Source organism: Symphodus melops (assembly GCF_947650265.1).
Source record: "Symphodus melops genome assembly, chromosome: 14".
NCBI classification, from domain to species: domain Eukaryota; kingdom Metazoa; phylum Chordata; class Actinopteri; order Labriformes; family Labridae; genus Symphodus; species Symphodus melops.
This window is the reverse complement of record NC_136704.1, coordinates 17741666-17755388: the sequence shown is the minus strand read 5'-3', so window position 1 is coordinate 17755388 and position 13723 is coordinate 17741666. Positions and strand designations below refer to the sequence as shown.

Genomic DNA, 13723 nt, shown 5'->3' with positions numbered 1-13723 from the left:
TGCCATCACACACACACTCACAAACACACTTTGTCAAAAAGAGCGAGGGGTAAACATGACCGTCTTCTTGACTCGTGAAAATAAAATGGAGGAAGTTAAAACAGAGGAGAAGTTAATGAAGAAGCTGCAGATTGGTTTTCCCATGCTGCAATCAGATGTTGACAAATTAAGCCAATACAGAAGTGGAATAACCTGCAGTTCCACAAGTGTCCACTAGAGTTTAGCTGCAAAAGCCAAAGAGTCAAGTTCTGGCCTCTATAGTTTAAATATTTAATGGTAAAAACTACAGGAGATGGATTGTATTTCACAACTTATCCATTTTGATATGACTGGCTGGGCGTGGTCTTGATTCGAGGTCCAGGAGGAAAACCTGCAAGAGGCAATGAAAGCTAACAGACCGAGAATCATCACCAACTGAATTTTGTGTGCTATCGTTGCTCACAGAAATGGTAGCAAACATAAGCATGAGCCATTAGTGAAATATTAAAAAGAAAAGCTGCTTACCTTTACCGTGTGTGTGTTTTTGGTGGAAGAGGGTGAAGGTGAAGGAGGTGACTGACCCACAAGGTAGAAGCAGTTGCTATTCATAGATTTCTTTTGTTGGTTTAAGGACAAGCAGGCTGGCCCATTTACACACAAAGACACCAACACAGTGAAATGCACATGTTGCTTCATCAGGTATTCTTGCTTCATCAGACACACACACTCACAGAGGATGCCCAGTGGGGTTCTGCAGAGTCATACACGTGAATACTTACAAGTCCTACATTCACAAAAAGAAACTTTGGACTCAGTTTTGACCCTTTCAGTTTGCCACTGGAAATTATTTGGACCTGGAAACTGTTTGTTTGGAGATAAAAATGTGATTCAATATTGTACAACGGACAATCAAAGGGGGCCTCAGAGAGTCAAACGGATTAACATTAAACATTGTGCTTATTAACACAACCTGTACTTCTCTTAAAAAGGTTTGAATTTTCTGATTTTTCGAGACAGAGAAATGTGTGGCTCCAACCTCTGGCGTAAAAATGAAGCTTATAGCGGAAGGACAAAAAACTGCAGTTGTCCACTTGAGTAAACGACAAAGAAAATGTACACTTCATCAGGGTCTATGATCTTACCCATTAACTATTGGAATACAGCGTTCATTAGGATGTATTCGCTTGAAGAGACTGTTTGTTTTGGGGGTTCTCCCAGAATGAAAAAAAAAAAGGTTTGAAGTATCTTTGTGTGTGATGATTTCGATCATGTTCATCTAAGTCCACAATGGTAATGATGTGTGCAGCTCTTTTAGTACCATCTGTTTTCTCCATGTGGAGTTAACAACCCTGCTAGTTATCTGTACACTTGTTTAGCTCTCAGCCTAAGGTTGTGTTGATTGTTAAGTACGGCCCACAAGTCTCTCTGCCCAGTGACGCGTCTTTAACCGTCTTACCGGCTTTTCAATCAAATCAGTGCTCCACAAGCTTTCTTTACTTAACAGTATGCTGCCGTTTTCATTTAAATGCACCATTGTGACCTCTTACCCAAGAAAAGGCCAGCCTGGTCCACTACGCTATCCCAGCAAATATTGTGCCTTACAGATGAATGGGGACACATTTTTAATCAGGTCAGGTCAGGTGCAATGTGCAAGGTGGTGGATGACAGCGCATGTTTCTGCATTATAGACTGGTATATTGTTCACATGGGAGGATAGGACGCAGCCCACTTCTAGTTGGGAATAAAAGGTAATAAATTATATCTCACACACTGCATTTTATGGTATCATAGACATAGAAGGCTGAGTAATCTACTTATCCTGAAATGGAACATTTTTGTGAGTTTAATCAAGAATATGTCCTCTGTACACAAACTGAAGTTCCAGGTTTACCTGTCATCTTCTTCCATCACGATGAACCTCTCTTTCAGTGTTGACTGATCAAACACATGTCGTCAGGTAAGTCAACAGGACTTTTTTTTAGAAGCGTCGGACTTGAGAACTTTAACCCTCATGTAAAGATGCTTTCAGACAGACAGGAGGACCTGACCAAGCCCACATACAGAAGAGTAGTTTGCCTGCATCCAGTTTGCCTGTAAATTAGCAAAAAATATGTTCACAGGCTGCAGGGTCATAGCTTTTTAAGCGGTTGTTACATTTGCAAGCTTCAATGTGAGCAAGAAACTCCATCAAGGCAGCACAAATGAAATTGTTTTACTTTAACTCACAGAAAACATTGGCAACATGTTTATGACTGGATGGGTTGTGGCTAACAGGGTTTTAGCATTGCTTCTGTTGATACTGCTCTCTCAACAGCATGCCTTGTTTAAAAGTTATTTCTAACTTCGACAAAATGCTCAGCTTAGTTTTACTGAAAAATACTGCGGCATATTAGCATTAAACGTTGTTTAGCGTAGTATGTTTGTGACCTTCATTATTAGCATTTTAATAGGACATGCAGTTGGTTCTGCTGCTGAAATGTTGACACTGGCCACATGCTAATAGTAGTAGACTCAGAGATTGTGCTAGCAGCACGTTGTGCAAGTTTATTTGTGTTGAAATACAACACTTGGGGTGAACTTCCCTGAAGGCCTTCATGTACTTGGCACATGGCTAACATGACACTTTAGCATTAAAACATGATAGCCATCTTCGTGGCAACTTTGTCATTAGTAGCTATAGTAATTTTCTACATTTGGGATATGGTAATAAATTGCATCTTATACACTAAGCTAAGTAATCTAGAGCGCCGTTTCAACCAAAGGCTCCCAAAGCTAAAAGCTTCAGGCACTTCTCTTGAAGGAACTAAAGGTTCCTGTGTTCCATGGCTGTTTACGTTTCCACCGCTGCCTGAAGTTCTAGGAAGTTTATGCAAATCAGGCTGTATTGCTTTGCAAATGACTTCATTGATTAACAATGAACATGAGTGCTTAGTGTCATTAAAGACAACAAGACTCCAATCAAACAAAAGAATTTAAAAGAATGAACTCTGGATACCTCACTCCCCTCATTTCACCAAGACACACCTTTTAGGAGGATAAATGATATCAACCTCTGTACTGAATGTCTTCAAGTTAATTTTGTGGTAAAGTATATTTTGTGATTATGACACTTACATTTTTGAATATCCGATTTGTTTTAATTGTGAACACAGAAGATCTTTGTAGGGATCATTTTAAAATTGTATTTCTGAAAAAGATTTTCAGTCACCAAAGTTAGTATGTTTTATTTTTTTTTAAATGTTGAATAAAATAAGAAAAGGTACACAAGTCACTCATCATTTTACCCAGACATAGATGTAAATTATTTTTGTAGAGGTCAAACGTAGTTTTACCTCAGTGTGAATTTGTGAATAACGTTAAAATACACTTAAAGTAAAAATAAACAATTTGATTATAACACTATACAGGTTTTAAATCCAGATCAACCTTTTGACTCGTTTATAAAGTCTTACTTAGTCTATAATGTGTTTTGAACCTTTTTATAGATGCAACAGTCAAACTTTGATTCAAATAAAGGTAGGGTAAAAACAATGGGCTTTCTGCTGCTGTCTGTCAAACACAGTTGGTGATCTAACACCCAGCTGTGACTGACCAGTCACAGCTATTAAGCTCTGCAGGGGCTTCATGCTCTATTGTCCCTGGACCTTCAGAAAGTACATAAACCCTAGCAGGGTCTTCTTTAGGGGTAAACCTAGAACTACATTTCTACCCTGCTAGATCGGGTGGAAACGCATGTAGTTCCTCAAAAAGACCATATTTCTGGGGTGTAGTTCCTCCGGTCGAAAAGGAGCTTAATAATTATCGTCGTTTGTGTTAATTCAAGAATCTTTTTGCCCTTTTGTACACAAACCGAAGTCTCAGGTTTACCTGTAATCTGCCTCCATCACTCTGAGCCTCTCTTTCAGTGTTGACTGATCAAACAGATGTTATCAGGTTAGTCAACATGACCAGTTTAAATTCTTTTCTTTACTGCATTGACCACATCGGTCATATTCACTGGTTAGAATTGGTAATTCTGATGTAATAATATTTTCAAATCAGAAAAAAACAGCAGCTCTTTATTTTCTTATCTGAATGCAAAACGTTTTCCTATGAGTACAGCTAAAAATGTTAAAGGTAGAACAGAGTCGGTAGTGAGATCTTGTATCATTGCTGATTTCAACAAATACGCTGATTTCTGTTTTCTTAAGGTTAAAGCATTCACTTTATTAAATGTAGATGGTAGATACATTGGTTTGGAGAGTGGAGCAGAGCAGTACAACGTTCTGTAATTGTTTAAAATCTTTCAGAGAACCTAAAGGACATTAAGACTTCAATCTGAAATGCAGAATTCAAGAAGATCACAAATCTGTTTGTTTAAAAGCATGATTTATTTATTGAGATCAATTTAACACAAACTGCTATATAGAACACAATACCTTGCAAAAACGCCTTTCTCAATAGTTGCATTGTTTACCTCTTTCAAAATTCCTGAACAAAAACTCCAAATAGCCATTCTGTTTTTTTTGACTAAATTTCAACATCATGAGACATTCAACCAGCTAGCGTTTGTTTCCATTCAAATCTTGTAAATTCCCACCTTTAAACATCAAATACCCCTTCACACACACTTTAGTGCAGCCATGGTGATGACATAACTCAAGGAACTCTTTGACTTCATCATATTTTTCTTCATCCAGTGTCTGTGTCCTCTGGAAGAAAGAAAGTCCAGCTATCCAAGTGGAAGTTACCAAAACAAGTATCTATAAATGTCACTTGTGTCCTTAAGAACACATTTTAATGAGAATGTTTAACAAAGTACTGATGAGGAAGAACTGGCTCAGTCAGGGGCCAAACGTGGGGAAATCCTCAGTTGGATCCGTGTTGTTCTTCAGATATAAACTACGTTATTAAAACATCTTTAAAAAAGAGCAATCCTAAATCACAGATAATATTTTCGTCAGTAGATTAAAACAACAGCGTCTGAGCAATTCAATCAGCAGATTTGTGGGATAGAGAGGCTTTTTCTTACACCCGATGGAGAGCTTTTACGCACAGGTAATTAGGTTTTCCACGGCGGTTAGGTGGCGTGAAAACCTGCGCTTACAAAGGGCGCAGAGCTGGGCATGCAGATGTACCTGAGGGTGTAGTTTTTTCCGTCGTTGTTGTCCCAGAACTCCCCCTCCTCGTTCTTTAGGTAAATGGCGAGGTGCACAGACGAGCTGGGGTCCATGAAGGGCGGCATGTACACCGTGAATTCGAAGCGCTCCCCCACAAACCCTGGCTGATCCACGGCCACAGGAAGAGCCTGCGCGTCCACATGAGACAGCCAGTCGTTGAATGTGTACCTCACCCCCACCTCGTTGTCCGTGCAGCCGGTAAAGACTCGGATCTGTCCGCGCACGTCGAATTGAGTGATGGTGACCGTCTCCAGGCACACGCGGAGCTGCTGGACTCTACACTCTGGGTCTCGCGTCTCCGGGAAGCAGCAGACCAGCCGGTCCGTCTCGAGGCTGGTCTTAAAGCACAGGTCGTCCAGGAGGTCCTGCTGCGGCGGGAAGCTTTTGTGTCGAGACAGTACTTTGCTGGGGATCTTCGGCTCCTCCAGAGAGCTGAAGTGTTTGACGCTCGCCAGGTTTAGACCCATGGAGTCTGCAAACTTCACGCGCTTCCTACCCTCCTCGGACACCCCGTCCAGTAACTCCGCGGGGTAGGCGGGCAGAGACTGGGCTCTCCTCCTGTCTCTCATGAACTTTTCTAGCTGAGAAGCGTCAGCCTCGTCGTCCAGATCTTCCTCATCCTCTTCGTGGTCTTCCTCTAGGCCGTTCTCTGCGCTCAGCCCCGGGGACAGCGCCCCTCCCCCGGCCTGGCCCTGCGCAGATGAGCGGGACATGATGCCCGTCTGCCCGGCGGCCTGTGTGCTGTGGCAGCAGCGGCTCCACAACCCGCTGTTAGGGACGGCTTGTATAGTGGACACTCCCGCCCCCTTCGTAGAACAACGTGGTCCAAGTCAGCGCGTGCAGTGTTCCTAATGTGCAGCTGCTGTAGCAGAAACGCGCGCGCCGTCACGTCCGAAATATTAACTTTCACCTGATTGCGTGCAGAAGAAAGAAAAACAAACAATATTAAAAGGCATATATTTAGGCTTAAATAAAGTATTTCTAAACAAATAATGAGACTGCAACTGTAAACTTCTTGAACACAATTTTAAATAGACTATAACGATGATGAAATACTATTGTTTGCATCTCAAAGGACTACATATGACAATACCATCATTATTATTAATGTCGTCAGTAAATGTAACATTACTCCCAACTTTGCTCACATTTATAAAGTTGTATAGCCTACCTTTAAACTGTGTCCCAAAGTGCACCTTCCCCTTGGTTCACCACAAACTCAGCTGACAGTCTGACAATATATAAGCCGTATACGGAGTATCAATACAACATTGTGGAAAATCAGCTTACTATTTTACAAATAAAAGTGCTGCACATTCATCTCCTCTTATGGGCTCTTATAAATCCCAGAATTCTTTGAGTTTCCTCTAAATCTTAAGGTTGCAATACAAACCAGTGCAATTATTTAACATTTAAGATTTGTTTGTCAACATACCGTAATTTAAACAACTAAAGTCATTACAGCAGCACACACGTGTCTGAGAAACATAATCAGCGTGGTTACGTAACTCGAAGAGTGCGTCATTTAAAACACATAAACACACAGTTTCGTCATCTGCGACGTCGTGCTGACGTCACACTGTGTGTGTAATCAAGTTGTAGAGGGCCTGTCCTGTCCGGCCCCAAACATGTTTCATGTCTGATATTTAGCTGCTGTCATTCACTTTTTTTAACTCGTCATACAGCCCCACTTGATAAACAATAAAACAAACATTCACTACAGGACATGTGGAACAAATTAATAAACCTAAAACCCCACACCTCCTCCTCCTCCTCCTCCTCCTCCTCCTCCTCCTCCTCCTCCTCCTCCTCCTTCTTCTTCTTCTTCTTCTTCTTCTTCTTCTTCTTCTTCTTCTTCTTCTTCGTTTTTTTCTTCGTTTTCTTCGTTTTTGTTGTACTTGTACTTTTTTCATCTGCTTCTTTGCTGTTGTAGTTTTAGCCTGTATTCGTTTATGTATTTCCTTTCTTCTTTTTAATTTCTTCTTCTTCTGTTTCTGATTCTTGTATGATCAGAAAAAAACATAGGAATGTCCTGTGATCTCTCAACTTACTTTTGGTCACATCACACATTTTTCAGCAGGAGAGAAAGAACTGATGAAATTATAATTCTGTGAGTCCCCCTCTTGTGTAAAGGTACACATGGATCTTAACATATCATATTAAACCAGATTTGCAGATTCACTGTTCGTTCACAATAATATAATAATTATACAATATAATAATATATCTGCTTAATGTCATATAATAATATAGACTATAATAATAATTTTAATTTAGAGAATTTGATCTAAAAACACCAAATGATGAATGGCAATAGATAATCAGCACCTATCATAATAAACATGAAACTTACAGTACAGTAGGTCAATTATTTTGAAGTGGAAGATTTTAATATCTCTGTATTAATATAAAACACTTACGCTGTTTCATTAAGTATGCGACATGTGACATTTTTATTAATCATATGGTTTCAACCACTAGATGGCAGCATTTCTTGAGTTCCTTCGCATCTTCACCAGCCATCACATCTACTAAAACAAAGACAAGTCAATATGATGACTTATGTAAATGAAAATACGAGTTATGTCTGATCGGCTTCAACTGTACAACAGTGGGGAACAAAAAGAGCCACACTCCTTCCTTTGGACACATCCTATCTGAGTGAGAGGGTTCTTCTGCAGTCGCCTCAATCAACTCAAAATACAGATCAAAAGTGGACTTAGAGTGTTGTTAGGTTACACATTTTTTAAATTGCTTCCTTTGTAACCTGTTTGTAAATTTTGTTAAGTTTGGTGTCTCACTGAAGTTGCTATTCTGTATTTTTTGCATGCAATTTTTGTGCTAAAGAGCATGAATGATAGTGTGTCTAGTGTATATTAATAGATGTTAATGTGTATACTGAAGGCATAAAACTGTCATCTGCTAAAGGGGGCCAGGCAGGAATTCAGTTGGGTAACCAATGATTTAATAAATGAACACATAGGCATACAGATTGCACGTAGGACTTCAAATGTACAAAACAAGTCTTATCTTGTAGGATGATGAGTCAAAAGAGGTTTAACTCGCAGATAGTTAAAGGGTCAGATTGATCATTTTTTACTCGTTATTTTATTAATCCTCCTCTGGATCAACCAGTCTTACAGGATAGAGAAGCCAAAGGGGAGCGTTGCAAGACTTTATCTTGTTTATTCAGAGTTGAATCTGGCTGCAGTGATTCACATTTGATATCTCACTGATAAAGAGTGTAATATTTAACACTTAATTCAAGAGTAAAGTGAAGCACCATACCTTTGATTCTGGCTAATTTTCATTGGCTGATCAGATTGAAAAAACCTTAAGAGAAATGATAATTTGATGTCTTTGTGAATGGGAGATTTGGAGGTTGCATTTTTTGTTTTGATTCACTTGTTTTAATACATGTTCCTCTCTAACTATGGAGTAAAGCATTCCATGATTTCAAGACATTTTATGATTCTTTGCTACATACTGTATAGAATAAGAGCGAGAGCCCAACTGTTAACCCATCTGTGTTTTTAGGTGTTTAGGATCTTTCAGTTTGTGGATTTTGGCGCTCCATAGTGGAAAAAAGTATGCAGTGTGAGGTCCCCTTTAAAGCCCAGCGAATAAAGGTTTGGTCATCTTTAAAAGTCTCAACGTCGAGCTAATTGATCACATCCAGTTTTTTTCATCAATACATCTGGATCAAGGTCAGCTGGATTATCTGAACCTTGGTGGGATAAAACTGGATCTAAGACTGACTGAGCATGAGAGAAAATGTGAACAAATCAAATTTTTAACCAGACCATTAAAAGTGCTTATTTAAAAATCAAAAACAAAGGGAATCTTTAAAATTCTTTTACATAAAAATCACCTGTAAGTTCATAGCAGGGCACAGGTTTATCAAAACTTCATACACTTTCTTCAGGACATAATCAGAATGCATGTGATGAGCGGCTGGTTGCATATTTATAAATGTACATTCAGGGACAAAGACATACAAAAGTTTCAAATAATTATACATCCACTGCATATCTTCAAGATTATATCACAAATTGATACAACATTCATAGCTCAAAATGTCACGGGAAATTCAACAACATTAAGGACTTCATTGATAAAATGCCATGTGATTGGTTTGTTCAACTGCATGAAATGAATCTTGGGTAATGTAGTGCTGTGACAGGGGAGCAGCAGAGGAGAGTGATGGATCAGATGTTGAACAGATGTTTGAATCCCCTGATCAGATGCTGTCACCCTGAAGCAGCTAGTCCTCTGTTTCACTGCCAGTCTTTGGTGCCATAGGCCGGGAGAGCTGTCAATCAACATCGGGCTGTTTTAATGTACCACTTGTTGGGGACATTACAGCTGCAGGTTTGATGATGTCACTCGCTCTCTTGGGTGTAGATGCGGTACATCAATGTGATGATGGCTGCTGCCAGAGCGGGAATCACCCAGTTAGACCACCAGCTGCAAGAGAAGAAGAGCTAGTTAAAAATATGACTAACACTTACTAACCAACCAGTTAGATGATTTAAATTTACCATGTTAGCACTTTTCTAGCCTTTTTGAATTTCAATTTGAATGTGTGTGTGTGTGTGTGTGTGTGTGTGTGTGTGTGTTTGTTTACCTGGTCTCGTCATTCAAAGTGGTCACCAAACTTTCCTGTAAAACAGATTAATTAATTAATTCAGACTCCCAGTGATTCAACAGGAGGAATCCATCTAACGTGCCCCATATACTGGATACTACATTTCCCATAATACACCTGTCTGGACCCTTCCCTCCCTGGTAGATATTCCGTTTTTTTCAGACTCCACAGCTCCAGTCAAACAAGTCGGACACACAATGGAGACAATGCTGAGATAACCTCCATGACATCACTGTGACATCATAATATGTTGTTTTTTTCCCCCCACTTACCGCAGGTTTGGCAATTTTGTGTCGGTCCTCCTGTAGACACACAGACATTTTAGGTTATGGGATGTCTTGTGCTGCAATCACACATTACACATTCACACAGTATCAGCTGCATACTGACTGACCGGGTGCAGCTCTCCTATTATCATGTCTTTGGCCATGTCTCTGGCGTCGGTAGAGTGTCCGACGTCCTCGAAGCTCTCAGTAGCGTCTCCTCCCGCCTGCTCCCTCAGCACCTCCTCTCCTCCAGGGTGCTGAGATAAAACACACACACACACACACACACACACACTACAGTGTTTAAAACAATTTCTGAAGATCTAAGAAAATATCTGTAACACACAAAAAAAAACAGGCCTTACATTTCCCTCCTTTCTTTTTTTTTTTTAAACAGAACTTGTTGAACTGAAATGTTCATCTTCCCTGAGCTTGAAACAACAACAAAAAAAAGACAAAAACAATCTGAGCCTGTCACACTTTGATCCATAGAGGATTATGTTGCAGACATCATCGCCTGTTTCATAGCTTCCGTCTGAAACGTCTGCTTGAGAAATTCTGAAGCTATTTGGACCTGTTAGTCAATAAGAACTCAGAAAATGTAAAAAAACCCCACCAAAGTCTTGATTTTAACTTCAAATTTATCAAACTTTAAATCCAAGACAGTGTTTTTGACAGGCACTATTTTCAGCGGGGGATGATTACAGATTGAGTGTTCTAATGAGTATTTGGGGCAGCAGTAAGGCATATATGTGTGTGTGTGTGTGTGTGAGTCAAATATGAACAGCAGTGTGTGTTCCTGTTAATGAAGGAACAAGTCACCCAGGAGTGTAACGGTAAGGCTCATTGAGGCATTTTGTTTTAACAATGGATCTCTGTTTCAGTTGGCTAACCAGAGGAATCTGTGAGCTCGAGCTGCATTGTCCTCATGTCCTGAACGCGTCACCGTTATTCAGAGCGCTTCAAACACAACTCCTCATCCATTCAGCCACTGTTGGTGAACAACAAAGATGGCTGCCTTTGGCGAACAACGTTTGTCAATCTGCTATCGTTTCAGTGTTACACAAACAAAATGTTTTTTGTTGTTGTTTTCTCGTGTGGTTCAATGGTATTGTGACCGGTAATAAAATCCTGGACTTTCTTTTCAGCATTCCAGGTGAAGATGGTTGATCTGTTTGATGTTGCGTATGTTACTGCTTTAAACTGATTCTCTTGCTGCCAACTTGGGTCTCCTCCTACTTCTCCTGATCTGCTCGGAGTCTCTGGCTGAAACTAATTTATTCATAACACTGCTTCAAACTTTATATCACACTATGGTTGTCATGACACCATAACTTTGATACCATAGTAAAACGAAAGATATTGATACCACTGCAACAAAACTGGAAGTCCAAAGCACCCGATACTCGGCCATTTTGTTGTTTTGGATCAATAAAATTGCAGGCAAACTCCTGAACACTCTTAATTGCACAAAAAAACATTGGCAACTCTTCTGTAAACACTACCAAACATTGAGTCTGTGAGAAAGTGTGCAGGAGTTCTTGCAACCTTAAATTAATTCCTCACACACCTGTCGTACGACATAGATATAGTTTTTTAAACTTAGTTATTTTCTATACTATGGATCGTTAAAGTACTGAATATATTGTCATTTTTTAAGGTTTATTGTTGTCATTTATTTAGAGATAGGACAGTGGAAAGAGTCCGAAATAAAGGATACATATATATATGCAGGAACAGAGCCACAGGTCAGATTGAAGCCTGGACTGTTCGCTTACATAAAGTTGATTATTTATCCAGCCCGAGAAGTTGAGACACATTTACTCAACTCAAATGTCCTTAAGCAAGTTTAAGGTCTTTTAACAGCTTCTTCTTTTGGTCATAAGCAACTTTCACTGAGATTATTTGGTCTTTCTGTCCCTGACGTCAGACATTAACACCCATATTTAAACAAGCAGTTTGTGAATCATTACAGAAATAAAATGTCTGCAACTGCATTTTATAAGATAAACTGGAATATCCAACTGTCCCATCTTAAACATCAGAGTGCTCAGCTAATGATTTACCATAACCCACAACACAAGTCCAGGTCTGCAGCGTGCCCCCATGTGCACTATGAACTCTGTTCAGCTGCTGTAAAACTACGTTTGAGCTCCAAACATTTTCAGACTGAGGGAAAATGATCTAAAGTAAAGAAGGAAGCTGGTCACTGAAAGTCTCTCGAAACTCTCAGATGTGAGGCTGCTGTGTGTTCAGCATCAACCTTCTCAAGTAAACCTCGCAGTGAAAAGGTTTGACCTTAGTAAACAGTCAGATAAATCATCCACACCCTGAACTCTGTACAGTATGAAACTGTTAAGATATCGCCCTCTCACGGCTTGTAGAGGTGAAAGGTCTGAGATCCAAAGTGTAATCTTTGGGGTCTGTCCTTTCTGGATTATTAATATCATTTCTTATGACTTAATAAAAAAGTTTGATGCATGAAGGTGAACAACAGGAGAAATACTGCAGATACAATTTTGATTAAATGTGCTATATAATTAAAGTTATTATTATTATTATTTCTGGGGCCACAGCAAATACATTTAATTGAATTACATCAGTGACTTTACCACTTCATTCCTGCCAAATAATGTCACATTTTGATCTGCCCATACATCAATATGTGGACTGTTTTTTTATATACAAAGAGTAAAGTGTAAAGTGCATATTTTTGAAAACTGATGCATCACTTTAAAATTGTTTTCAGTCAGTAAAGAAAAGCTGTTTGTATAGGGTATGTACGTGTATGCATGAGATCTAACAGCTCTGTTTGTTTCCTGTTGTCGAGGATTTGCACGTTGACATAAAACGTCCTCAGAGTGACCCGAGCTGCTCACCTCCTCCAGGAACTTGGTCACATCGTAGACTTTGTTTTGGATGATGATCCACGTCGATTTGAACGAGTTCTGCTCCTCGATCTCGGAAAGTCTGTAATATCTGACTCCATCGGGGCTCTTTTCGTCCGTTTCGCCCATTTCTTTACGTCTCTGACTAAGGCAGTTTGACAGGAAAGCTCCGCTGAATGGCGACAGAAGCAGTTAAACGAGCCGTGTGAGGTTATATAATCCCGCAGAGCCTGTCAGGACCGTGACTCTGCACAAACTAAGACATTTAACCTACTTTCTATCACCGAGAGTCCCAAGTTTCACTGCTCCAATTACTTTTGTCAAATGTGGGAGAATACAGTGTGACAGATCCGGTTTGAGCTCATTAAATGTGGATGTAATACCGTCAAAGTTAAACAAAGATATAACATTAAGGTCTCCAGTGGAAGGTCAAAATCAAGACGAAAAAAAATTCAAGACTTAAAAGCTGTTTTTATTGTCAGGGAAAGGGAAATTGGAAACAACAAAACGGAGCGGCTTTGGGAAAACTTATTTTAAAAGTGTAACTTTTCATCCCTTTGACCTTTTTAAATTTTAAGTCTCTTTGTTGACTGTTTGGTTTTATTTTGAAAGAAGATTTCCGGTTTACGTGTCCATATTGCTGGTACTTTAATGGAGCCCCAAGATATCTCGCAAACAGACTTCCACCGCCCACACCGTCCTTCCAATGCTCCTATTGGTCGTTCTCGTTCATAAATTTGTTAGCGACTCTCTGATTGGTCCTCACTCAGTCAATCATGAGAG

At 39.7% G+C, this 13723-nt stretch overlaps 2 protein-coding genes across 2 annotated transcripts; both read right to left on the bottom strand.

Annotated features, from left to right (window-relative positions):
- Positions 1-4328: 4328 nt before the first annotated feature.
- Positions 4329-6077, bottom strand: ppp1r3g (protein phosphatase 1 regulatory subunit 3G). Its single transcript, XM_079361903.1, has one exon. It carries the CDS (start codon positions 5849-5851, stop codon positions 5039-5041), a length of 813 nt encoding a protein of 270 aa, XP_079218029.1. The 5' UTR covers positions 5852-6077; the 3' UTR covers positions 4329-5038.
- A 2150-nt stretch (positions 6078-8227) lies between these two features.
- On the bottom strand, positions 8228-13368 carry cyb5a (cytochrome b5 type A (microsomal)). Its single transcript, XM_079361283.1, has 5 exons — positions 12932-13368; positions 10181-10309; positions 10059-10088; positions 9766-9800; positions 8228-9605 (listed from the first exon to the last, which is right to left on the bottom strand). Exons 1-5 carry the CDS (start codon positions 13067-13069, stop codon positions 9521-9523), a joined length of 417 nt encoding a protein of 138 aa, XP_079217409.1. The 5' UTR covers positions 13070-13368; the 3' UTR covers positions 8228-9520.
- Between the last annotated feature and the right edge of the window lie 355 nt (positions 13369-13723).

Coding starts and splice junctions, on each gene's coding strand:
- cyb5a (XM_079361283.1), bottom strand. CDS start 13,069: ATGGGCGAAACGGACGAAAAGAGCCCCGATGGAGTCAGATATTACAGA. Junction 10,310..12,931: donor TGACCAAGTTCCTGGAGGAG/GTGAGCAGCTCG, acceptor GTTTTATCTCAG/CACCCTGGAGGAGAGGAGGT. Junction 9,606..9,765: donor ACTTTGAATGACGAGACCAG/GTAAACAAACAC, acceptor CTTCTCTTGCAG/CTGGTGGTCTAACTGGGTGA.
- ppp1r3g (XM_079361903.1), bottom strand. CDS start 5,851: ATGTCCCGCTCATCTGCGCAGGGCCAGGCCGGGGGAGGGGCGCTGTCC.